General features: G+C 42.5%; 1 protein-coding gene and 1 pseudogene across 1 annotated transcript; both read left to right on the top strand.

Annotated features, from left to right (window-relative positions):
* Positions 1–27,291, top strand: part of LOC148135461 (Fc receptor-like protein 4) — a 451,279-nt pseudogene that overhangs the window by 400,319 nt on the left and 23,669 nt on the right.
* Positions 8,084–26,038, top strand: LOC148135462 (cell surface glycoprotein gp42-like). The gene is made up of 4 exons (XM_087984937.1): positions 8,084–8,150; positions 10,766–11,032; positions 16,908–17,198; positions 25,690–26,038. Exons 1-4 carry the CDS (start codon positions 8,084–8,086, stop codon positions 25,887–25,889), a joined length of 825 nt encoding a protein of 274 aa, XP_087841063.1. The 3' UTR covers positions 25,890–26,038.

The following is a 27,291-nucleotide window of genomic DNA, read 5'->3' as shown; positions in this document are numbered from 1 at the left end:
GCCCATTGAGTCTGCTCTGCCATTCGATGAGGTCATGGCTGATCCGATCATCCTCAACTCCACTTTCCATAAAACTTATTGATCGTGTCTCATTGTGTATTTTCAGAGCAAGTGATGATTCTACAAATACGAGAAGGTATGTTAAGATCCAGTGTGCCTTCCTTTCATGTTGAAGAACCCCACAGTGTCTGCACTAGCGTCAGTGCTTACATTATGGAAAACAAAGTCTTGCAGGTTTGGGAGATCTGAAACAAACACAAAGTGTTAGATAAGCTCAGCAGGTCTGGCAGCATCTGTGCACTGAGAGGGAAAGAGAAAAACACAGTTAACATTTTGTGTCCATCATATTCCTGATTTAGAGTCATTGAGCTGTACGACACAGAAACAGACCCTTCGGTTCAACTCGTCCACAGTGACCATAGAACATCACAGCGTAGCAGAGGCCCTTCGACCCCTCGAGGTTGCACCGACCTGTGGAACAACTCTTAAGCCCACATATCTTACACGATTCCATTTTCATCCATATGTTTATGCAATGACCATTTAAATACCCTTAAAGTTGGTGACTCTGCTACTGTTGCAGGCAGTGCATTCCATGGCCCATACTGCTCTGAATAAAGAAACTACCTCTGACATTGGTCCCTCTATCTATGATCACTCAGTTTGAAGCCATGCCCCCTTGTGCTAGCCATTGCCATTTGAGGAAAAAGGCTCTCACTGTCCACCCTGTCTAACCTTCTGATTATCATGTATGCCTCAATTAAGTTATTTTTCGACCTACTTCTCTCTAATGAAAACAGTCTCAAGTCCCTCAGCCTTTCCCCAGAAGACCTGACCTCCATATCCGGCAACATTCAATAAATCTCTTCAGAACCCCTTCCAAAATTTCCACATCCTTCCTATAATGCGGTTACCAGAACTGAACACAATCCTCCAAATGCGGCCACTCCAGTAGTTCATACAACTGCAGCATGACCTCATGGCTCCAAAACTCGATCCCTTTACTAACACACCGAATGCCTTCTTAACGGCCCTATCAACCTGGGTGACAACTTTCAGGGATCTATGCACATGGAAACCAAGATCTCTCTGCTTATTCACACTATCAAGAATCTTAGCATTAGCCCAGTACTCTTTTTATTCTTGTTGCTCCTTCCAAAGTGAATCACCTCACACTTTTCTGCATTAAACTCTATTTGCCACCTTTAAGCCCAGCTCTGCACCTTATCTATACCCCTCTGTAACTGCAACATCATTCAGAACTATCCATAACTCCACTGACCTTAATGTCATCCGCAAATTTACTAACTCATCCTTCTATGACCTGATCCAGGTCATTTATAAAAATGGCAAACAGCAGTGGTCCCAAAGCTGATCCTTGCATTACACCACTAGTAACTGAACTCCAGGATGAACATTTTCCATCAACCACCACCCTCATTTTCTTTCAGGTAACCAGTATCTAATCCAATCTGCTAAATTAATTATCCTTAATCCCATGCCTCTGTGTTTTGTGCAATAGTCCACCATGGAGAAGCTTATGAAATGCCTTACTGAAATGCATATACACCACATCAGCCACTTTATCCTCATCCATCTCTTTGGTCATCTTCTCAAAGAACTCAATAAGGTTTGGGAGGCATGACCTACCCTTCACAAAACCATGTTGACTACCCCTTATCAATGTATTGCTCTCCAGATGATTGTCACTCATATTTCTTATAATCTTTTGCAAAACTTTACACAAAACCGATGAAAGGCTCACTGGTCTATAATTGCCAGGCGTGTCTCTACTCCCCTTCTTGAACAAGAGGACAACATTTGCTACTCTCCAGATATCCTAAATTAATCTATCCCATTTGCCACAATCAGGCCAATATCCTTCTAAACCTGTGCTATTCATAAACCCATCCAGATGCCTTGTATATCTTGCAATTGTACCTATCTTCACCACTTCCTCTGGCAGCTTATTCCATACATACACCACACTCTGCATGAAAAAGGTCCCCCTGAGGTCCCTTTTAAAATTTTCCCCCCTCACTTTAAACCTATGCCCTCTTGTTTTGTACTCCCCTACACTGGGGATAACACCTTGACTATTCACACTTTCTATGCTCATTATGATTTTATGAACCTCTGTCATGTCACCCTTCAGCCTCCAACATTCCAAGGAAAATAGTCCCAGCTCATTCAATCTCCCCGCACAGCTCACACCCTCCAACCCTGGCAACATCCTTGTTAATCTTTTCTCAAACTTCACAACATCTTGCAGCTATCAATGTGGCTGAGTACATGTCCTGTATAGCCATGACATGACCTCCCAACTCCTATATTCAATGCATTTACGATTAAAAGCAAGCGTACCAAATACCTTATTCATCTTGTCCCCCAACTGCAATGCTATCTTCAATGAACTACGAACCTGCATTCCAAGGTCTCTTTGTCTGACAACACTCCCAGAACCCTGCCATCACGTGTGTAAGTCCTGCCCTAATTTGCGTTATGAAAAACCTCACATTTATCTAAATTTAACTCCATCTGCCACTCTTCAGCCTATCTGATCAAAGTCCCGTTGTACTCTGAGACAACTTCCTTCACTGTCCACTTTGCCATCAACTGTGTTGTTGTCTGCTATTTTATAAACTATACCTCCTATATTCACATCCAAATTATTTAAATAAGGAAAAGCAGTGGATGCAGCACCGATCCTTGTGGCACCATGCTGATCTCAAGCCTTCTCTCTGAAAAGCAACCCACCACCTTCTGTCTCCTACCTTCCTGCCAATTGAGTGTCCAATGGCTGGCTCTCCCTATATTCTATGTGATCTAACCTTGCTCAACAGTCTATTATGCAGATCTTGTCAAACACCTTGCTGAAGTCCAGATAAACCATATTCACCACTCTATCTTTACCAATCCTTTTTTACTCTCTTCTCCAAAAATTCAATCAAGATATTGAGATACAATTTACCCCGCACAAAACCATGCTGCCTGTCACTGCACCTTGTTGATAGCGGACAGGCTTTGGGGAGTCCAAAGGTGAGTTACTCACTGCAGGCTTCCCAGCCTCTGACCTGCTCTTGTAGCTATTGTATTTACGTGGTGAGTCCAATCCAGTTTCTGGCCAATGGCATACCCAGGATATTAATTGTGGGGGATTTAGTGATGATATTAATACTGAAAGTCAAGGGCCGTTGGTTAGATTCTCTCTTGACGGTCATCGGTATGATGTTGCTAATGGGTGATTCAGTGATGCTAACACCAATTAGATTTGCTTTTAATGATAGCAACCCAAATGTTATTGTGGAGCAGGGAGGATGGGTGGCAATGGTTATGATCTCTCAACATAGCCTCCAGAATGTTGATAATGGAGAAAATGAAGGGGATAATTGTTAAATTTTCCCTCAATAGTAACTTCAGCATGTGGATAGTGGGGACTTTAGTGATAATAACACAGTAGAACACCAAAGGGAGATGGTTCAATTCTCTCTCAATGGTAAACCACCCCCCCACCCCCACCCCCAATATTGATAGTGTGACGGATTCAGTCATGGTAATATCTTTGAAAGTGAAGGGGCTGGTGAGATTCTCTCTCACTGGTAACCCCTATATATTGATAGTGAGGTGAGATGGTAACACCATTGAATGTCAAGGGGTGATGGTTTGATTCTCTCTTATTGGAGATAGTCGTTGCCTGGAATTTGTGAGGTGGGAATGTTACTTACCACTCATCAGCCTAAGCCAACTTGAGTTGTCTGAGTGGCAAGCTACTGCAGCAATCAAATCTTAGTGCTTCCCATTGTGGCTGTGTATGTTTTTCTATGGATTAGATTCCTCAGTGGAGACTGGAGCACCCTGTACTAACGATGGAGCCAATGTGGGACAGATTCTTAGCAGGCGACCAGATCACTCTTAGCTGCGATGCCGGTCGGGAACTTCATTCGACGATCTATAACTGGATCATAAACAAAATTACCAAAGAGTTCAGGAAGAAGACTTACATCATTGAGGCTGTAGAAAGGAGGATAATGGGGAGTACAGATGCCAATATTCCACAACGGCACATTAAAAAACCCTACAGTAACAGCATTCTCGTGAGAGTATCCTGTGAGTTTGGGTGTGTTTCTAATAATTCCCAAAGATAGGCAGGGGTAGGAATAGTAAGGATATTGGTCTTCTCATGGGTTAGGATCAGTGCAGCTGTGATGCGCAAAGGTTTGCGGGTCTTCACTGAATCGATTGACGGTGCCTTCCACACCCCCACCCCCCACCCCCCAAACTTTCTCAGGCATTGCTGCCACATTGTGAGCCACATGCCCTTGAACTGGGCAGCTTGTCCACTTGAAAGTTGGTGGCAATTGGATCTGGAAAGGGAAAGGGAAGTGCTAAGAACAGACAGCAGTCTCCCAGAAGGACTCTTCTGATGATGGGAAGTGGGTGGGTGGCATGGTTTCGACAGACACCATCTCATGTGCAGATCTCACTGAGCCTGGATCACTGTTACCCAGCGGCTCTTGTAGGGAAGCGGGGGGATTCAAATTCACCCTTTTGGTTGTCACCCTGGTCCACTTGATTGCTAATCTGTGATACGACCGGTACATATGACCCCGCCCCTTATGTTCATATATAGTTCGTTATTAAAGCCGTTAAAATGGGGAACGGGACTGAGACTATACCATTGAATGACAGAGCTCTCTCGAAGGGCCGAATGGCCTACTCCTGCCCCTATTTTCATATTTCTATCATCGTCACCCAACTCTTCAGCCTTCGACTTAACTGGCTCCTTCTTTCCATTTCTGTCTTTTCAATGTCATGTTTCATCCACGAGTCTGTTTGTGTGACAGTCTCGCGATTTTGAGGGCGTGAGTGTTTTATTATATATTTTACACCTCTGAGAATTTTAAGTTTCTATATCAAACTGCCCTGGCTTGGAGGCTTTACAAATTAAAAGAAAAACAAGAAGAAAACATCCTGCTGGTGCACTCCCAGAGGGAAAATGATCTGAACTGAAATAATCTCTTGCTAAGAGAAAACCAGCTCCCTTTTAAAACCAGATTCCTGGTTATTTCCCAATTTAAGTCAAAACAAAGCTCACAGTTTAATGCAGATACCGTGTCTGTTACAGACTGAAAAGCATCATACTCCACTAAAGCCCGAGCGATGAAGTTTCTCATCCATGGAATCTTGCCTGTAAACCGCCTCTGTGTTCCCCTAAACCCCGCCCCATTCCCCATTATGTTGTTATAACATGGTGCCAACAAGTGTACACAGTACTCCAGTTAATGTTTAACTGGTGTCTTGTACATATTCAAAATCACTGCCCTGCTGTCAGACTCTACAACTCTATTAATAAAGCCAAAGGCATTGTGTTTTATTAACTGCTCTCCCCATGTCGTTCCACCTTCACTGATTTGTGGGCATGCGCCCCAGCTCCCTCTGCTCCTACACCCCTCTGTAGAATTGTATCCCCCTACTTTGTATTGTCATTCAATGTTCTTCCCACCAAAGTCCCGCACCTCACAATTCTCTTTACATTGAATTGCATCTGCCACCGCTCTGCCCATGCCACCTACTTGTCAATGTCCTATTGGATTTCCGCACTATTTCTCCTTACAGTTTACGATTCTCCTGGGATTTTATGCAATCTGTAAAGTTGGAAATGCTGCCCCTGCACAACAAGATCCAGATCATCAATTATGCATTTCGGGAAAAGAGGAGCCACTACTTCAACTACAAGCCTACCTCTGGCCTGAAAAAGTGATTGGGTCAGTGGGCTGAGGAGTGGGAGAAGGAGTTTAATTTGGATAAATGTGATGTGTTACTTTTTGGTAAAACAAACAAAGGCAGAGCTTCTACAATTAAAAGGGCCTTGGGTAGTGTATTGAATAGAGAGACTTGGGATTCAGGAGCACAATTCTTTCAAATTTGCATCACAGGAAGACAGGATGGTTAAGAGGGCATTTAGCATGTTTGTCTTCATTGCTCAGACCATTGAATATAGGGATTGGATGTCATGTTGAGGTTGTACAGTATGTTGGTGAGGCCTCTTCCGGAGTCCTGTGTCCAGTTCTGGCTGCCCTGTTAAAGGAAAGTTGTTATTACGCAGAAGGGGGTTCAGAAAGGATTTACCAGAATATTGCTGGGAATGGAGGGTTTGAGTTATAAAAAGATGTTGGATTGGCTGGAGTGCACGAGGTAGAAGGGTGATCTTAGAGGTTTTTAAAATCATGAGAGTATGGCAGGTATCTTTTTTCCCGAGGGTGGGGGATCCCAAGACGAGTGGGCATATTTTTAAGATAAGAGTAGAGAGATTTAAGAAGGACACGAAAGACAATTGATTTTACACAGCGTGGTTCATGTGTGGAATGAATTTTCAGAGGAAGTGATGGATGTGGGTACAGTTGTAAAGTTTGAAAAACATTTGGCTAAGTGCATGAATTAAAAAAAAAATGTTTGCAGGGATCTGAGCCAAGCTCAGGCAGATGGGGCTAGTTTAGTTTGGGATTATGATCATCTTGGACTTGTTGGACCAAAACGTCCATTTCTGTGTTGTATGAACCTATGCGTTGATGACTCTATGACGCTAAATCTGATGCATTCTTTTCATCCTTTTGTAATCCCCCACCCACTTGACAGTTTCTCTTCCACAGTCAATGCAGGACATTAAGAAATGGTTCTCCTTTCCAAACATTAACAGCACAGAAAGAATAGTTGATCTCAGCAGTATCTGTTCCGTACGTAGCAGGCACTAACTGCTATATAAGCAGAGCAGTGACTTGTGACACTTGCATTCTCAAATTCTTGAGATGTGGGATCAGAATTAGGCCATTCAGCCCATTGCATCTACTCCAGTGTTACATGATATCGCAATCCGTCTGATCATCCACAACTCTACTCTCCCCAGTCACCCTCGACTCCCCTTCCCAATTAAAATTTTCAGCCTTGGATACACTCAATGATCCAGCTTCAACAGCCCTGTGCGGCAAAGAATTCCACAGACTCACTATCCACGGACAGAAGGAGTTCCTTCTTATCTCCAACTCACAGGCTGCCCGCCACACACCCTTATTCTGAGGCAAAGCCCCTCTTGTCTCAAGCTCTCCGAACAAGGGGAAACAACCTCTTCTGCATCAATGCTGTAAAAGCCTTGAAGAATATTCCATAAGGTCGCCTCCTTCTTGTAAACTCCAGTGTGAACAGGCCCAACTTACTCAATTTCTCCCTCATTAGACAGTCCCTCCCTACCCATCTCAGCTGAGTGAACCTTCTGTGGACTGCCTCCAATGCTGGTCTAACCATCCTTAGATATGGGGCCCAAACTGTTCACTGGATCCTAACTAATGCATTGGCTGTATAGCTTTAGGAAAACTTCCCACCTTTTATAGCCAATTTCCTTTTGAAATAAAAACAATTTGTGTTCCCTGAAACCCACTGTATTTGCATGCTAGCGTTTTTTGTGATTCACAAACAAGGACTCCTCAAATCCCTCTGATCCATAGCTTTCTGCAGTCTTTCTCCATTTAAATAATACCCAGCTCCTCTATCTTTTCTGTCACTTGGAAGCACTGTTCCTGAGAATTACAAATTATTTTTGCCTGTATTTTGGATAGCGGGATGAAATGGGGAAAAGACACTGCGAAAGCAAAACTCGGTTCCCATTTTGGAAGTTTGTTTTATAATCATAAGTGGAAGGGTTGGTTACACAGCTGCTTGTTGAAGCACGAGGGAATGTCGTGTTGGATGATGAGCTGGAGTCAGGGGGCTTGTATGAGTAGAGACTTTGCTGGCAGCAAGCAGCTGATTGATCTGGTTGGTTCTTATGCCCTGTTATTAATTCAAGTCATTTCTTTCTTGACAGCTCATGATTCACTTATAAGTATTGAATCTTAGCCAGCAGGTCTGTGGTAAGAACAGACACTGAAGTTGAGTTATCAATTCCCGTTCCGTGCGCAAGATGAATTCCTTTACACATTTTATCGGGAAGGCTACGTTGTGGCTGAGATCCAGACAAGAAATAAAAGTGTTTCTTTTGAAAAGCAATGGGTTACGTTTGAGAATGCAGGACGGACGGTATCGATGCCAAATGCAGTTTGTTAAGTATCCCAATGGTCCTGTATATATGTCAGCTTACAAACATGTGGATGTGCGAGGTACGTTTCACTTTAGAATATAAGGGTTAGAAGCAGAACGAGGCCATTCAGTCCCTCCAAAACCTGCTTCCCCCATTCCGTACGATTGTGGCTGATCATATCTCAGCCTCATCTCCACTTCCCTGCCCCCACTCTCTTTAACCCGTCATGATGACTTGGAACGATGGCCAATGTTGAACCCTCAACATGTCGCTGACACTCAAAATTCCGACATCAGGCTGACTGGTCTATAATTCCAAATGGATGTAGTCTATATGGACTTTAGTGAGGCCTTTGACAAGTTCCTGCATGGCAGACTAGTCACAAAGGTTATGATTCTGTGAGAGTAAGCCTTATTGGATTCAAATTGGCTCAGTTCTAGGAAGCAGAGAGTGATGTTTGAAGGTTGTTTCTCAGACTGGAGGCCTGTGACTTGTGGTGTGCCACAGGATTCAGTGCTGGGACATGTGTTATTTGTTATTTACATAAATGATCTGGCTATAAATATACAAGGCATGATTAATAATTTGGCGGATGATACAAAATTAGAGGTACGGTTGACAGCAAGAAAGTTTATCAAAATTACAAAGGGATCTTGATCAGATGGGGAAGTAGCCTGAAGATCGGCACAATCAAAAATCCTTCTGCCTCCTCCTCAAATTTATTACATGTTCTGGCATCTCCCGGAACCTCTGGGGAGGGCGGAGTGGTGAATTTCTACAGATTCACGCCTCCCTTCCCTGACTCCCAACTTTCAGAAAAGGGAACCCTCCTTATCTCTGCTTTCAGTCTGCTCAGTCCCTTATCCTGAAATAATGACCTCTCGTTCTCGATTGTCTCACAGGAGGAAACATCCTCTCTCCAGTTTATGGAAAGGGACATGGATTTGTAATTAGTTGTTGCCTAGTATTCACTATTAGAGTTCGGAAAATAAGTTATTATTTTTCTTTAAATAGTAGAAATTAGGAGTTCTCTGTCACACACTCACATTTTAACAGATCACGAGCTGAGGTGAGCTTTTCTGGGTGTATGTTTTTAATTAACAGAGGATTTCGTTGGGTCAGAGGGCCTTTTCCATGCTGTATTACTGTATGACTCTACTTCCCTTTTTAAATAGCAAGGTTACATCAGCAAACGTCTTATCTGTACGAACTGCCCCACAGTCTGTTGGATCCTTGAACACTGTCACCAATGCAACCATAAATTCTATGGCCACTTCCTTAACCACTCTGCGATTGTAGATTGTCAGGCCCTGAGGATCGATCTCCCTCTAATCTCATCAATTTCCCTAGCAATATTCCTTTATTTCCTCCCGCTCAACTTCTGTGTTCCCCATCACTTCCAGCACATTTTTCATCTCCTCCTGTATGAAGACAGAAGTGAAGCATAAATTCAGTTCATTAGCCATTTCTTTGTTCCTCATTGTTAATTCTCTTGTTTCCGAGTGCAATGGACTTACATTAATTTACAGCAATACTTTTCTCTTTACATATTTTCAGAAGCTTTTGCAGTCAGTTCTTATGTTCTCAGCAAGCCTACACTAATACTCTAGTTTCCTCTTCTCATGCAATCTTTTTGTCCTCCTTCGGTGACTTCTGAACTGTTCCTCATCCTCAAGGCTTTCTTGTTCATTTGAAAGCCTTTTCTTTGCATCTAATGCTAACAGAAACTTCCCTTGTAAGCCATAGTTTGGCCACTGTTCTCATTTCACTTAAATCAGATTGGAATAAATAATTTTAGTAGTTGACCCATTTGCTATTTGAATGCTCGCCACTGCCTACCCACTCTCATTCTTTTCAGTAACATTTCCCATTCCATCATAGCCTACTCACGCTTCATACTACCATAGTTTACCTGATTAACATTCAGAAACCTAGCCTCAGAATCACACTCTCCATTCTAACGAAAAATTCTATCATGCTATGAATGACCAAGGGATCTCTCACAAGTGCACTATCAATCATTCCAATAAAAAGCTATCTAAATACATAACGGCGGCACGGTGGCACTGCGGCCTCACAGCGCTAGAGACCCGGGTTCAATTCCTGCCTCAGGAGACTGTCTGTCTGTGTGGAGTTTTCACATTCTCCCTGTGTCTGCGTGGGTTTCCTCTGGGTGCTCCTGTTTCCTCTCACCATCCAAAAATGTGCAGGTTAGGTGAATTGGCCATGCTAAATTGCCTGTAGTGTTAGATGAAGGGGTAAATGTAGGGGAATGGGTCTGGGTGGGTTGCGCTTCGGGGGGGTCAGTGTGGGTTTGTTGGGCTGAAGGGCCTGTTTCCACACTGTAATCTAATCTAAAAAAAATACATAAAGGTATTCAGTCTATATCCAGGCTTTCAAATTGGTTATGGATGGAATGGTGTCAGAAATACCTGCTAGTTAATGATTAACATCAGATGCAGAGATGAAAATACATCAGTTAATTGCTGCTGAAATAACTCCACAGGGGTTGGCATTCAGTCAAGTCACCCTTTAATTACATGTGTATAGTACATGACATTGACCCAGATAGCTTAGAGCTGGCTGCTAGATTGAACCCCTGAAACTTCCATTTACATCTTTCATTGAAAATGATTCATCAAAATCCTATGGTTTACATCACAAAACATTTTAACCACTCTCTGTCAATTTCAGAAAGTCCAGTGTTATTGAAGATGGATCCCAGACTGCAGAGAGCCGGTGATTCCATCACACTGAATTGTACCTGTGCCCAGGATCACGTGTGTGGGAGAGGACAAATTTCCTTCTACAGAAACGAAAACCTCGTGAGCTCTAAGTCTGTGTCTCACAACATCTATCACATCCACCAAGCGACTCCAATGGATTCAGGGTGGTATCACTGCATGTTTTTCCAGAACTTTTCAATGTTCACATCCCTCCGGGTAGAAGTCACTGTCCAGAGTGAGTGAACAGAGTAGCCGAGGTGCAGTGGGGGTGTGGGGGGAGGCTAACACGGGATGGAAACCATGGTTCACGAGCACTGATCTGGCTAAATTGAAATGGTGTCTTTTGTTTCTCGTGTTGAAACCAATCAGGATACTTTGCAAGAGTTCCAATTTGAGGTGGAGGAAATTGACATTGGCAATGGAAGAGACAGGATGGATTGGCTCTCCAGTTGCCATACAGGACGCATACCAGTCAATGACTATTTGCCATAATAGGTCTCTCGGGTTGAACGACATCTGCACATCATCTTTTATTGCTGTTGGAATAGTTCCAGTTTTACTCTCCAAATTTAGCTGCTGCGGATAAGGGTTAACTTCATGAGAAGTGTTCTGTATTTGGTAGATCGCCTACTTTCACCTCTGCTCTGATCCTGAGACCAGTTTCTCATTGGAGATCATTTGGCTGTGAGGGACCTCTTACCATGAAATTTGGGCCAACTCTGTGCAAGTGTTGCATCTGCATGGTGCTTGAAACTCGACTGTTTTCAGAATGTGAAGACCAAAAGATGTTGGTCTAGGAATAAGCTATTCATCCCCTAGAATCCCATAAATGGGAACACTTCTGATCTAATCATCCTCAACTCTACTTTCATGTCATTCCCACCCCACTCAAACACTCTCACTGCCACAAAACACCCACCCATCACCAAAAATTCCCCTTCCTGATTAAAAATCTCTTTATCTCGGCTTGAATACACTCAGTGAGCCAAGCTCAACATCACTGTGTGGTAAAGAATTCCACAGATTAGCTCCCTCAGAGAAAATAAATTCCTCCCCATTTCCATCTTCAATGGGCAACCTCCTTTATTCTGAGAGAATGCCCCTCTGGTCCTAGATTCTCCCACACAAAGGGAAACAATTTCTCTCCTTCTCCCTTTTCAAGTCCCTCTAAGAATCTTCAATAAGGTCACGTCTCATTTTTCTGAACTCCAACCAGGACAGACCCGACCTACTCAACCTCTTCCTCATCAGACAGTCTCTCCATATCTGGGATCAGCTGAGTGAATCTTCTCTGCCCTGCCTCGCTGCCCAGACTACATATTCTTAGATATGGGGACCCAGAACTGTTCAAGGTATTCCAAATTGGATAACTATTAGATAAAGTGTGGTGTTGAATTTTGGTAAGGCAAATCAGGGCAGGATTGATACACTTGGTGGTAGCATCCAGGGGAATATTGCCTCACAAAGAGATGCAGGTTCACAATTCCTTGAAAGTGGAGTTGCAGGTGGACAGGATAGTGAAGAAGAAGGTGTTTGGTACACTTACATTCATTGGTGAGTGCATTGAATATAGGAATTGGGACGTAATGTTCTCGCTGTACAGGACATTAGTTAGGCCATTTTTTTTTGTAATACTGCATTCAAATCTGGTCTTCTTGCTGTAGGAGAGATGTTGTTAAGTTTAAAAGGTTTTGGGAAAAGATTTACAAGGATGTTGCCAGGGTTGGAGGGTTCGAGGAATAGGGAAATGCTGAACAGGCTGGGGCTATTTCCCTGGAGCGGTTAAGACTGAGTTTCGTAAAATTTGGAGGTTTATAAAAAACATGAGTGGCATGGATGGGGTGAATAGACAAGGTCTTTTCTCCCAGGGTTGAGTTTGATTGAAGTGTCTGTTTCCGTGCTGTTCATCTCTATGATTCTACTCTTCAGTTCCATTCCAAATGCCTCAGGTACAGAAGCAGTCTGCGCCAAAATGTAGCAAGATCTGGATAATACCTAGACTTGAGCTGACAAGTCGCAAGTAACATCTGCACCACGCAAACACCATCTGCAATAAGAAAGATTCTAACCATCGCCTCTTGATGTTAAATAGTGTTTCCATCACTGAGTCCCCTCACCATCAAAATTCTGGGGGTAACCATTGAAAGAGAATCTAACCATCAGCCCCTTGACCATTCTGTAATACCATTACGGAGTCTTCCCACAACCAAAGTCCTGGGTATCCCTACTGACCAGAAACTGAACTGGACTTGCCATATCAATACTCCCCACTTGCCTGGATGCAGCCCTGATAACTCTGAGAAGCTCAACACCATCCAGGACAAAGTAGCTCCCACTTGATTAGCACCACATCCACAAACATCCACTCCCTCCATCATCAATGCTCAGTCTCAGCAATGCGTGCCACCTGCAAAATTCACCAAAGTTCCTCAGAAAGAATTTCCAAACCCATGACCACTTCCATCTCGCAGGGCAAGGGCAGGAGATACATGGGAACACCACCCTCTAGAATTTTACCCTCTGATCCACTCAACATCCTGACTTAGAAATATATCAGCTGTTCCTTCAGTGTCGCTAGGTGGACATCCTGAAATTACCTCCCAAAGGTCATGGGGCGTACCTAAAGCACATTGACTGCAACTGGAGACTAGGGTGATTAATGCAGGGCACAGCCAGTCGCGCACACATCTGTAAGTAGAAAATAAAGTAGTGTCAGTAAGGGACAAAGAGTTCAAGTGAGGTTTATTAGAAATTAGTTAAGTGTATTACTGTTAGTTGGAGTTTTCAGTGCTAGTAAGGTTGATCAACCATTGTTACCTTTTCTTCTGTACGGACAAATAAAATAAAGTTATTATAATGTTGCGCCTCCCACACATAGGCTCTACATTCTCGAGCATAGTGCCCTGTCTGCCCGCAGTGGTAGCACCACGCTGGCTGCCACATGTTCCCTGCTGTGTCTTTCTATCTCTCCCTGTTGCTGGGTTCCTTTGATAACAATTACCTCCTCTTCCTTCATTCCTCCATACTGGATTGAGACTTGGAAAGGAAGCATTTTCCTTTCTTTCCCTGTATTATTTTTGTTTAGTTTGTCTGCTTCATTCCCCCATTTCAGAGACATTCTCCTCAGAATCCACACCTCATTGTGGGTTGGCTCTGAAGGATCGAAGTTCACACTTCTTCCTGCTCTCTTCAGTGGCATGTGAAATTAGAGTCCTAGCCCACTTCATTAAATCAGCCTCAGGTAACAGATCCCTGTTTAAATCCCCATAGACTCACAAGAAATATACATATGAATGATTGGTGGGGGAGACTGTTCTCTCTTCTTTTGACTGCATTTGTTTAGCCCGTCAATGGGGTCTCGTTTATTGTACCCAATTGCTGTGAGAATTGCTTCTTTCATGGCGGCTTGGGATCCTTCCTCTACATCCAGAGACTGTGGTTGCACACTGTACTGACTGGCTCAAACACATTACGATGAGTTTTATCTCCTCTCTCTCAGCTAACTGCAGCAGGGGGTATCTCCTGGGTGCTAAACAGGTTGGATCCTCTGGGAAGGCTAGCAGAGAATCACAATCCTCTGTTCACTTGGCATATTGTAGCACATCTTGCCTGAACTCATCCGAAGCTACCTCCTGTTCTTCACTTTTAACATTTACTGCTGCTTGTGGATCTGCACATTTACTTTTTAACTGACTGACTTCATTCTCAGTGGTGTCTTCAGCTGAAACAGTTTGCTGGGTGTCCTGGTACGCTTTCTCACATTAGGTTTGGTATTGCCCTGTGTGTAATAGTTTGGCCTGATTTCTTTGGTCCTGAGTCGTGGATCTCCGTTGCAACTCTATTTCCTTCCTTGCGTTCTCTGTTTCTTTACAAAACTTTTTTCACTTCTTAGGCGAGAGTGAGGATTGCAGATGCTGCAGATCAGAGTCTAAAGTGTGGCAGTGGAAAAGCACAGCCAGTCAGGCAGCATCTGAGCAGCAGGAGAGTCGACCTTTTGAGCATAAAGTCTTCACTTCTGATGCTCCTGCTCCTCGGATACTGCCTGACCGGCTGTGCTTTGCCACCGCCACACTTTTAAAATTTTAAAATTCATGCTGAGTTCCTAGCAATTGTCTGAAACAGCATATTATTGCTGTAGTTTTTTCAAGTTTGGATGACCACCTACTGGGAATTTTCCTCTATTTGCCTCAATATTTTTGTCTTAGGGATCCTGGTCCCATTTCATTATTACTGCAAAATTGTGCTCATTTCGGCCACCTTTCCTTACTATATATATGTATATATTGCCTTAACTTCTTTTCAAAATCAGACAGTCGCTTTCTCGGCCATTTATCTGCTATTCTAAATTAAACTAAGGGTATGGCTTTCCCTGTGTTACAGTTTTAATCGCATCGGGTCTGTCCCAATTTCCAGTGTTTTACCTTGCCTATTCTTCTAAGGATCTCTCTCTTTCTCTCTCTCTCACACACACACCTACACAAACATACTAACCTACCTACCTACTGGATTTATCCTTTAAAGAACAGTCCAATGTAGACCTTTCTATTCCTTCAATTTACTTGAATTCCCAACCGTCACGTGGGACTTTGTCCTCTTAATTCAGGCACAGGCAAAATTTGAGGGAATATTAGGTTCCATGGGGTCCAATTTTGCAATAACAAAGTCACTTCTTATCGAGTGCTACCAAAGTCACCAATTTCTTGCGTCTGCCACGCAATGCAATTTGACTCTTATATTCAGTAAAGAACTGCAGGTCGACTCATAACATTAATAAGAAATGAGTTTTTATCAATTTCAACACAGCTAATACTATAATAACAATACACTACAAACTAATAAGTAACACTAAGTCTAATTAACTATCTGAACTCTTTAACTTTGAATGTACAAATACCACCACACTAGATATTAGCCTTCATCCACATGGCAATGATCATTTGGTCTTCTTCTGGTGGTCCAAGGGTCATCTTCTTTTCATGTTACTTTGTCTTGAGCTACCGCTCTTGAGGGTTGTATTGTGGTGATTATAATACCTGTAAGTGTTCTTATCTCTTTGGGAGAGTCTTTGATGCCGACAAATAGATCGATCAGAGCTTGATCACCCTGATCAATCGGGCCTAATCAGGCGTTGATGTGTTGATGGTGGGTGGTCCTCGGGCCTCCATTTCTAAGCATTTGGGGCATGGAGGTCAGGTAGCCTTTACTATATAAGGTTGTGAGAAACCTCTCTGTTCTAGAAAAGAACCCTATTGTTCAGGGAATGGGCTGTGTGAATTGTATATTGTACTATCTGCAGCTACTGCCTGTCTGGGTCTGTAGCTTGTTTATTTCAGTGCTTTTATGCGATACTTTGGTCAGTGTCTGGCTAGATTTCCTAGCGTACTTTATTTATTATCCAGTTTTTCATAAACCTGCCATTTTGAGCGTTCCGTCTGGCTACAGTAAGTGAATAATAGTCACATTGCATTAACCAATTTGAAGTGAATTACGGTATGGCAGTATAGCTCAATGATGTGGAATGTGTGTGTTTTAATATGTATGAAATCTTGTAGGTAACAGATGACCTGACATGATTCCTTCTTTCATAGCATCACAAAAAAAAATAGGAGGAGGAATATGCCATTCAGCCCTTCGAAACCTGCTTCACCATTCAGTCTGATCATCCAACTCAGTGCTCTGGGTCTAGTTTGTAGTGTATTGTTATTATAGTATTAGCTGTGTTGAAATTGATAAAAACTCATTTCTTATTAATGTTATGAGTCGACCTGCAGTTCTTTACTGAATATAAGAGTCAAATTGCATTGTGTGGCAGACGCAAGAAATTGGTGACTTTGGTTACTCCGTGCCCTTTGATCCCTGTAGCCCTAAGAGGTAACCCTGATGAAAACAGTGTTAGAATAGAAAGGTGCTTGTTTTTAAATGGTAACACTCGAGAGTTCGAATGGCCTCTTTCTGTACTGAAGATTCGATGTTTATATCTAACTCTGGACCTTATCACTGGCAATGTGTCTTTGTGTGAAAAAAAATCATGTGTGTTCAATTTGTGATGGGGTCATTACTTTTGTTGCATGGGCTTTAATCAATGCTGGAATTTTCTCTCTCCTTCCTAGTCCTAGTGAGCTGTCCATCCATCAACTCCGACCTGAAGGGCTCCACTGTATCCGTTGGTGACCGCTTTACCGTCCGGTGTACCTCAGAAAGAGGGACGCTCCCTCACTTGCTGTACCGTCGTCGTTATGAGCTCCCGGGTAACACGACACTCATTGACTTCAGGACAGCCACTTTCCATGTTACCGTGCTATCTGAAGAGGAGGATGCCGTGTACTCCTGTGGTGCTGAAAATGCCGTTACCCGTGTTGTCAACTATAGTGAGCCACTCACCCTCACTTTGTCAGGTATGGATCAACATTGTAGATTGCAATGTTGTCTGAAGGGCCAATCAAATTCTGTTAACTTGCAGACAAAAGGCGGGGAACCGACTCAGTACTTAAATCAACAAACTCTTCTTTATTTAACCTTTCAGATAGCAGCGCTCAACATAAAACATGCATTCACTTCTTACCTCATCTGACTTAACTTCAGCTTTAACTCACTCCATTTAGCTTTAGTTTGCTTGATTTAATTGACATTCAACCCTAACTCAATACATTTGGCATCAGTCAAAGACTGATTGAGTTACTGTAGAGCTTGCCTTGTGATTCTTTGTTTGCTCTGAAGATCACTTCAGGGCACATACAGATCGTTTTGCTATAATGCATGTTTCATGGACAGAATTTGCTGTAACACCATTGACAAATTGGGGCATTATTTTTAAAGTGTGAACTTTTAAAATGTGTGTTGGCTGTAACGCAATTACTCACCAACATATTAAGCATTGTTTCTAAAGAGAGATTTTCCGATATTGTGGGCTTGCACAAGAACCTGAATATTGGTCTCCAGCGCTCCTCATGAGAAGTCCTTTACTTCCCTCATTTTATCTCAAAGTGTGCTCCTCCTTCCAGAATTTCCCTGGTGGTCAGCCAAAGAATTGGTCAAATCCTGACCACATTGTTTCAACTCAGCTGAAGAGTTTTACTGAGTCACACAGAACTGAATCAGGGCTTTCAGCCCAACTAAGCCATGCTGGCCAGATTTTTTAAACTAAACTTGTCCTGTTTGCCTGCCTCTCAACCTGTCCTATTTATGTACCTGTTGAATTTTTAAAAAAAATGTTGTAACTGTGCCTGCATCTGCCACTTCCTCTGGCAGCTCATTGCATTCACGCATCATCATCATCCAAGCAAAAAAGTTACTCCTCACAGACCTTTTAAATCATTCCCCCTCAGCTTAAACTTGTGCCCTCTATTTAGGACTCCCCCACCAGGGATAAACACCTTTACTATTCACCTTTCTATGCCCTTCATGTTGAATTACCCCTCGACTTCCTACACTACAGGGAAAAGAGTCCCAGCCTGTCCTGATAGTTCAAACCCTCCAATCTCAGTAATATCCATGTTAATCTTCTGCATTCTTTACAATTTAATAACAACTTTCCTACAGGAGGGTGACCAATTCTGTACACAGTACGCTAAAAGTTGCCTCATCAATGTCCTGTATAAACGCAACATGATGCCTCAACCCCTACACTTTCAACTACCACATTCTTCCTGTGTCTGTGTGGTTTTCCTCCGGGTGCTCTGGTTTCTTCCCATAGTCCAAAGATGTGCAGGTCGGATGAATTGGCTATGCCAAATTGCTCATAGATTTAGGAGCATTAGTCAGAGGGAAATGAGTCTAGGTGGGTTATTCTTCGTAGGACCGGTGTGGACTTGGGCCTGTTTCCACACTGTAGGGAATCTAATCATCTCCTGATTGTCCCCAGCCTTAATTTAAACCATCTGCTTGTTGAAACTTTTCCTTCTTTTGAAAATGAAGCATCCAGTCCTCATAGTTGATATCATGGAAATGAGTGACTTGCACCCTCCTAAACCGGATCCCACCCCGGGAACTAGAGTTACGTTAATGAAGCATGCCTCTAACTGCAAGACCAAACCGGCCAAATTTGCTCAGTATGTCCAAGTGTGATACGGATGTGAATGGCGTAAAAATTTAGGAGTAGCCTGAATTCGAATGGCTTGTGTTAAAAGACTGAAACATGTGCCTATCTGTCTGATGGAAGTGACGAACAATTGAACAATAATCAAGAAGCTCTATTAGCTTTACTTAACCCTATGCTTTTGCAATGTTTTCTGCCTGGAGTCACTGACATGATCCAGACCAACAGTACAAACCAGTCCAGGAATTCCCAGTCGCAAATGAAGTGAGTGGTGGTTTTCTATTGGGATGGCCAGAACCGGACTGAACCATGATGCAAGTTACAGGTAAAACAAATTACATTCAGTGTCCTCACAATCTCCAATACCGTATGCCGGCCCTGATAGGATTGATTGGAACCAGGATACCCACTGAGGGCAGAACCTACCTCATGTACCTACCCGATGACCAACCTTTTCCCGAGGGGATCCTGAAAATAGGGACAGGTAGGCGCCAGCATTACACCTTTGAGACTGGCAACAAGACATTTAAAAAAAACCCAGGGACAAATGTCTGACCCTTACTTTAACTGTTGAAATGTGGCCAATGGGGAGTAATGTGTCTTTAATGTTACCTCTGAGCTGATGTTGGAAATCGACATGCTTTCATCCTATCAAAAGGAAAATCTACTAATATGCACTGATTCTTCATTGTACTTTGAATATGATCCATGATTTTGGAGCCTTATGGGAACATTGAAGATTTTTAACCCCCAAGGGGGCAACGTTCTAGTAATGCTATTTTGTTCAATCAATCTGAAGATTATCAAGAAGTTTGGTTTAAACTGATGAAACTGATGCTGTTTCTAAAGTAATGGGCAAGAATATGCAGCTGCCAAGCAGGCAGCCTCACGCCCCAAATTTCTGATACCATTGGGTCCCCAGCAAAATCCGGTTAGGCACAGTATAAGGATGGGTATGCCAGACCTGGGTAAGATGCAAAAATCACGGGGGAATGAGACTGTCTGTTCAATGCCAATTCACAATGTAGAGGTTAATTTCTCAATTGCTTACTGACTGTAATCATACGGGTTCAGTGTTTGGATTGTTTTCAATATTGTTTTGAAATTTGGAAGTAATTTGCAAATTGCCATTTTTGAATTGATTACAGGCACTCTATACTACAATGTACTACTGACTTAATTATCAAGTGATTTGTTTTCATACATGGATGCTAAGCTTAAATATCTTTGCTTTGTGTATGGAGCTTATAAGAATACACACTGGTTGATTTGATTTATTTTTGGATCGGGCTGTTCGATCTAAGAAGGAGTGTCCGGCTGAGCTATTATCTTCACTTAGATATTTAATACTGAACAGTAATGGTTTATAATTTTAAGATTGTACCAATATCTGAATTCTAGGGTTAGCTCAATATTAGAAAAATTTCAGTGTGGTTTGAAAGCTTTGTGTCATGTTACCATAACTTGGGGACAGGATTGTCCTCCAACCAATATTCATCCCCAGTATGGGCAATATATTTACTCCAGTGGGCTATTTGAGTTCGATTAATTTGAGAATTATTTATTTTAAAATTGCTCTTAGGGCTTCTAGCCTGCTGAAAAGCACAAATTATGGCCTCAAATAAAGTACTACTGCAATACTCAAACTAGAATATGGGTGACCTCTACGAGATTAGTTTGTATTACTTGTTTGCTGCTGCCTCTTTTAACTGAGTATTTGTATATTGTATATACTTTAAATACAAGGAGGAAATGGTTTATACTTTATTACAATGGACACTTTGCAGTCTCCAACCTTGCAAGGGGGGGAGATGATATAAGATCCAACTTGACCTGTTGTGTGGACTTGCCATTGCCAGCATTGGTGCACAAGAAGGGACAGTTTACCTGTGCGATTCTGAACAAACAGAGACTGTGTACCAACTATGCCATGAAGATGTCCTTTTTTGCCGAAAGACTGAATGTTGCCAAGAATAACTTTTGCAGTGGTCAACTGCATTAAAAAATTAACAGTTCATTTACAGAACAAGTCTGAATGGTCTTTACCCTGTAAAGGTGTTGTGTGGCAGTTTGCTTACATTTGTACTATGGGCATTCCTGGTAAGCCTTTTCCCCTTTCAGATAGATCACGTAGTAAAAAAAGACAAAGGGGGGATATTTCTAGAAACCCATAATAAAACGTTTGGAGAGGATGAAGTAATTTGTTATGCCTTTACTTCAGCAAGAGACTCCCTGACCCCTTTTATCCTTCCAAGTACTAACATGGGGGTATGGAATAGTACTAAAGTATTTACAGGACATAATATCTTTTTAGTTATTACCTGCTACTTGTTTATGGACTTCCTCCAATAAATTCACAACATCCTATTCAAATTGCTACAATGGTAAGGGATGGGGGTGCGCTTATGTAAGAGTGCCTAAAATTATTCCCTGCACTAAGATTAGATGTATTAGTCATCACTGCTTTTCTGAAGGACCTCGCATCTCATGTGTATGCCTTAACAAAAAATGTATCCCTATTATCACTGGAAGTCTAGCTCTATGTGGAAAGAGTAACACCACCACCTTCATTATGATATCCCTAACGGCACTAATATTTTCCCAGATTTTTTGGTGGGGTGGGGGGGGGGGGAGAATAATTTTGGGATGTTGACCATGTTTCTTATCAAGAAACTCACCTCATTAGAGGTGATTTTCACCCTCAGCACCCAGGGCCAGATTATGTAATCATACCCCAGGAAATCACAAAGATAGGCCTGCTTCTTACTGGGAAGGTCCCTCTATTACCTATGCTAAACCTGGATATTATTTTTTCATTTATAATGCAACTAACTACCTTGTTCTGAATAGAGCAAGTACTCCTTGTGCCGTCACTGTAGGAACACTATTTCCAACTCCTGTTCCCTGACCAATTACCTGGCAATGAGTTCATAATTTCCCTTTTAAACATACGGTTTCTCCTGACTTCTATGCAGAATAGAAGAATCCAAAGACCATATCAAGAAGTAAAACACATTGGCATATGCAGCTCTTAGTGTTCTTTCATTAGGAGAGCCCTTAGGAATTATTAGTCAACAAGACCACAATTATCTCATTTCTGGACTCTCAATTTTGTGAAATGAGACAACTGCTGCCTTAATAGAAATATGCTTTCAGAATTGCGCCTATTTGCCCATCAAAATCGATTACGTACTTGCGAAGGAAGGTGGATTTTCCACTATAGTTAAAGGAAAATGCATTATGGGGGTCACTGATCTTATCGAAAACGTTACTAGACATATTGATAATATTCGCACTTTTGTCAACCAAATGAATAAAAGTGCGGGATGGGGAGATTGGGATTTTGGCTCATGGTACAACTGGCCAATTAATATGGCTATGTATGGTGCTATTGTTTTAATTGGTCTTTTTGTTGGTATTGGTCCAAATAAGTGTATTATTGCTAAAATATTAACTTCTATTGACAATATTGGTTCCACCCAGAAAATGCTTCTTCTTTAATTAAATCATGATGAGGAAACATCATCGCCTGCCCTTGATTCCCCTTTGAAGGAAGAGGAAGTATGGCAATCTTTTGCTGCCATTGAATTGGATTAATTTGATTCATGCCTTTATGGTGTGGTCATAGAATGACCAAAGGGGGGAATGAGGATCTAAAATTTGAATTTAGGCAACAAGTATATATAGATTTTTATTTACCAGAAAATGGTTTCTCAATCTAAAAAGAATATTATCAAATGGCCTGTGAACCTGTACTACTGATTTGCAGAAGTAAGCTGAAATTCAAGGATAAGAGGACAATAGAGTTTTCATAAAATGAATACGGACACATTAATTGACCATTTGAACTAACCTTAAACTGATACATGGCATGACAATTTACGTAAATCTTTTCCAAAGAATACCATTGGATTAGCCTGTCTTCAATCATATCACCATACTACAGTTGATTGGGCTTTTCTTGTAATTAAGAACCTGTTCCCAGGAAATATCATTGGATTAACTTGCTGTAAATCATGTCACCTTATTATATGTGATTGGTATTTCTTGTAATTAAGGCTGAACTATTTCTTAAAAAAAATGTGTAATTTTCAACTGTAATTGCGCAACTTCACTACGGAACACAGAAGCTTCAACCTGGATAGAATTGCGTCAAGGTATCTTAATTCAATCAACTAATGACCCTTGCTTTTTGAACAGACTGTATTCGTTCATTCTTTTGACTGATCTCGAACCAAGAGGCCCCTCTTGAGGGGTCTTAGATCTTCGCACTCAATAGTCTGAGCAATGATTAAAAATTAAATGTTAAACAATCACTTTGCATGTTCTGTATAAGGTACAAGTAGTTCTGGGATAATGCGCATTTCTGTAGCGGGATTTGGCTTTGAAGAATTACAGAACGGTATTTTCAAGAACGCGTACCTCTGTTCACAGTAGCATAATTCCAGCAGGGATCGGTTTGGACACTTTGTTCTGTGCATGCATGATGTCCATGCCAGTCTTTGTGCTGTTCTGCCCATGGTTTCCACAGAAATCATGTGCCATTCTGCACGTGTACCGACGTCCACGCCAAAGTCTCTGTGTGGCTCTGTGCATGCACAATGTCAGGTGCTGGTCTTTGTTTCATTTTGCACGTGCACCGATGACCCCAAGGTGTTCTGTGCATGTGTGATGTCAGGCCCAGTCTTTGTGCGGTATTGCACATGTTCCAATGTCCGCTGCTAACAGAGCAGCTTTCTGTGAGAAGTACTGTGTAGAGAACAGCTTACATTTTTGATTGCACGTTTTTGATTAAATTTACTTTAGTTTCATTAATAAATATGGTTTCAACCTTCATTCAGGCTGTGCTATACGTTGCGTTAGATTTTTGGGTGACTTATAAGAGATCATGCGTAATTGTTTTTGCTGGTGTGCCCCAACTCTACTTTTCCCATCAGCCACATTGTTTCTATTAAATTGTTTTCTATTAGGAAGGTTTCGATAGAATGTAACTATAGCGTTATGAGAGAACTAATTGTAATATGGTCTGTCTCAGTGACACCCTGGCACTTGTCTCATTCGGCCAAGGTCAGAAGTCAGATGACACCAGCTTAGAATCCAACAGGTTTATTTGAAATCACAAGCTTTTGGAGCATTACCCCTTCGTAAGGTACTGCTCCCGCTCCCCCATCTCATTCTTGCTCCTTTCCCAAGTGGGAACAGCTTCTCCGTATTGACTCTGTTCCAACTCTCCCTCCTTGCCCCCACGCATGATTTTAAAAATCTCTCTTCACACAAACACACATCCTTCTCTTCTCCCAGAGTGAACAGTACCCAATTCTTTGATCGATTCACATGGCTGAATTTTCTCATGCCTGGAACTGTTCTTGAAAACTGCTTCTGTAGTCTCTCTCTCTGAAATGACCATAACATTTCCTATGGTGCCCATAACGGTATACAATATTACAGCTGGGGCAGCAAGATGACTCAGTGGTTAGCACTGCTGCCTCACAGCGCCAGGGACCCAGGTTCGATTCCAGCCTCGGGTGACTGTGCAAACTCCACACAGACATTCTCCCCGTGTCTGCGTGGATTTCCTCCGGCTACTGTGGTTTCCTCACACAGTCCAAAGATGTGAAGGTCAGGTGGATTGGCTATGCTAAATTGTCCATAGTGTTGGGTACATTATTCAGGAGTAAGTGTAAGGAAATGGGTCTGGATTGGTTACTCTTTGGAGGGTCAGTGTGGACTCGTTGGGCTGAAGAGCCTGTTTCCACACTGTAGGTAATCTGATCTAACTGGTGTTGTGTATAATTTCAACATCACTTATGGCTCTTGGACTCTGCACCCAATTAGTAAAGCTGAGGACACTGAGCTTTATTAACTGCTGTCCCTCTGATCTGTCACCTTCAGTGATCTGTGCACATATACCCCCCAGCTCTCCCTGCTCATACACCTCCCTTTAGAGTTGTACCTCCCTGTTTTATATTGTCTTTCAATGTACTTCCCACCAAATTGCATCACTTCACACTTCCCTCTACATCGAACTGGACCTGTCACCAATCTACCCACTCCATCAATTTGTCAATGTCCTTTCAAAGTTCCACACTGTCCTCTTCACTGTTTATGATCCTCCCATGTTTTATGTCAGTTGCAAACTTGGAATTGGACCCCTGTGCTGCAAGATCCAGATCATTAATATATCAGGAGAAGTGAAGCTCCTAAAGGCATCCCCTGAAAAGCTCCACTAGAGACTTACTCTATCCCAAAAAATATTCATCAACCATCACTCTCTGGTGCCAGTCACTTTTCCACATTTCTACTGTCTTCAGAATTCCACCATTTGCAGGGGAAACTTGTATCCTAGATGCAAGAAGGACGTTCCTGGTGATTGGGAGAGAGTCCGGAACCAGGAGTTCACAGGCTAAAGGTGATGAGATAGGACTGAGATGATGAAAAGTGTCTTCACCCAATGAATAGAGTCCGTGGAATTCTTTACCACGGAAAGCCGAAGAATTTTATTTGTGCAGATTTGGAACAGAGGAGTAGGAATTCACTCCCCTCAGAGCATCTGCAGGATGCCAGGACACTGAATAAATTTCAGGAGGAGAAAGATTTTTAATCAGTGACGGGTTAAAGCGAGTGCTGGCAGGGAAGTGGAGTTGAGGCCAAGATTAGATCAATTGAGGTCATACGTATCGAATGGGAGGAGTAAATGGCCTACTCCTGCCCCTAAGTCTTATGTATCTGGTTCTCCCTGCATACTCTGCCATTTCAATAGGATCAGTTGCCTGCTTTCTCACTGAGCATGTTAAATTTAGTGATTCTGCGACAGTCAGAATGATCTTTCATTTCACGATTTTGTGTTCCAAATCGCCCTGGGAATTTTGCCTTGATCGTTGGAGGTTCTGCTGTTGCTGCTGTTCTCCTCATCACTTTCCTGCTTCTGTTCGCTGTTTGCAGACTCCGTCAGAAAATGGGAGTTCAGGATACCTCCAATTCCCACCCCAGCAGAGGTCAGTTTGTGACTAGGCACGTGAGAGATAAAGGCAGCACTTCCTTGTATAGCTGCTGGTAAAAGTACGGATCGGTGCTTGGCCCACTGTTGTTTGTCATATATACATATAAAAGATTTAGGAAGTATTGTTCATACATTTGTGATTGGCACCAAAACCCGTGATACAGTCAGCAGTGAAGAAGGTTCAAAGTTTGTGAAAAGATTTGTAGCTCGGGTGTTCGTTGTGGTTCTGTTCACTGAGCTGGGAATTTGTGTTATGACATTTCATCCCCTTTCTAGGTGACATCCTCAGTGCTTGGGAGCCTCTTATGAAGCGCTGTGATCTTTCCTCCAGCACTTGGAGTGGTTTGAATCTGCCGCTGCCGGTTGTCAGTTCCAGCTGTCCGTTGTGGCCGGTATATTGGGTACAGGTCGATATGCTTATTGATTGAATCTGTGGATGAGTGCCATGCCTCTAGGAATTCCCTGTCTGTTCTCTGTTTGGCTTGTCCTATAATAGTAGTGTTGTCCCAGTTGAATTCATGTTGCTTGTCATCTGCGTGTGTGGCTACTAAGGATAGCTGGTCGTGTCGTTTCGTGGCTAGTTGGTGTTCATGGATGCGGATCGTTAGCTATCTTCCTGTTTATCCTATGTAGTGTTTTGTGCAGTCCTTGCATGGGATTTTGTAGACTACATTGGTTTTGCTCATGCTGGGTATCGGGTTCTTTGTTCTGGTGAGTTATTGTCTGAGAGTGGCTGTTGGTTTGTGTGCTGTTATATTAGTCCTAGTGGTCGCAGTAGTCTGGCTGTCAGTTCGGAAATGCTCTTGATGTATGGTAGTGTGGCTAGTCCTTTGGGTTGTGGCATGTCCTCGTTCCGTTGTCTTTCCCTTGGGCATCTGTTGATGAAATTGTGCGGGTATCCGTTTTTGGCTAATACATTGTATAGGTGTTCTTCTTCCTCTTTTTGCAGTTCTGGTGTACTGCAGTGTGTTGTGGCCCTTTTTGAATAGTGTCTTGATGCAACTTCTTTTGTGTGTGTTAGGGTGGTTGCTTTCGTAGTTCAGGACGTGCGGCTGTATGCAGGACAACCGGAAACGGCAGATTCAAACCACTACAAATGCCGGAGGAAAGATCACAGAAGCGCTTCACAGGAGGCTCCCAAGCACTGAGGATGTCACCTAGACAGGGGACGAAACGTCTGCAACACAAATTCCCAGCTCAGCGAACAGAACCACAACAGTGAAGAAGGTTATGTAACATTACCAAGCAATTTTGATCAATTTGGGCAATGGACTGAGCAGTAGCAGATAAATGTGAAGTCAAGCATTTTGGTAAAACAAACAAGGACAAGACCAATACACTTAATAATAGGGGCCTGGGTCGTGTTGATGAACAGAGAGATTGAAGGGTTTAGTTACATAGTTTTGTGAAAGTAACTTCACCAAAAGACAGGGTGGTTAAGAAGGTGTTTGGCACATTT

The sequence above is a fragment of the Chiloscyllium plagiosum genome, unplaced genomic scaffold (genome assembly GCF_037043375.1).
Source record: "Chiloscyllium plagiosum isolate Xiang-an unplaced genomic scaffold, Cpla_swu_hap1 HiC_scaffold_49, whole genome shotgun sequence".
Classification (NCBI taxonomy): domain Eukaryota; kingdom Metazoa; phylum Chordata; class Chondrichthyes; order Orectolobiformes; family Hemiscylliidae; genus Chiloscyllium; species Chiloscyllium plagiosum.
This window is presented reverse-complemented; position numbering and strand designations above follow the sequence as displayed.

Bases quoted from the DNA above. Each gene is read 5' to 3' on its own strand.
- LOC148135462 (XM_087984937.1), top strand. From the start codon at position 8,084: ATGCAGTTTGTTAAGTATCCCAATGGTCCTGTATATATGTCAGCTTAC. The intron at 8,151-10,765 runs GTACGTTTCACT...TGTCAATTTCAG, and splicing joins CAAACATGTGGATGTGCGAG to AAAGTCCAGTGTTATTGAAG. The intron at 11,033-16,907 runs GTGAGTGAACAG...TCTCCTTCCTAG, and splicing joins GGTAGAAGTCACTGTCCAGA to TCCTAGTGAGCTGTCCATCC.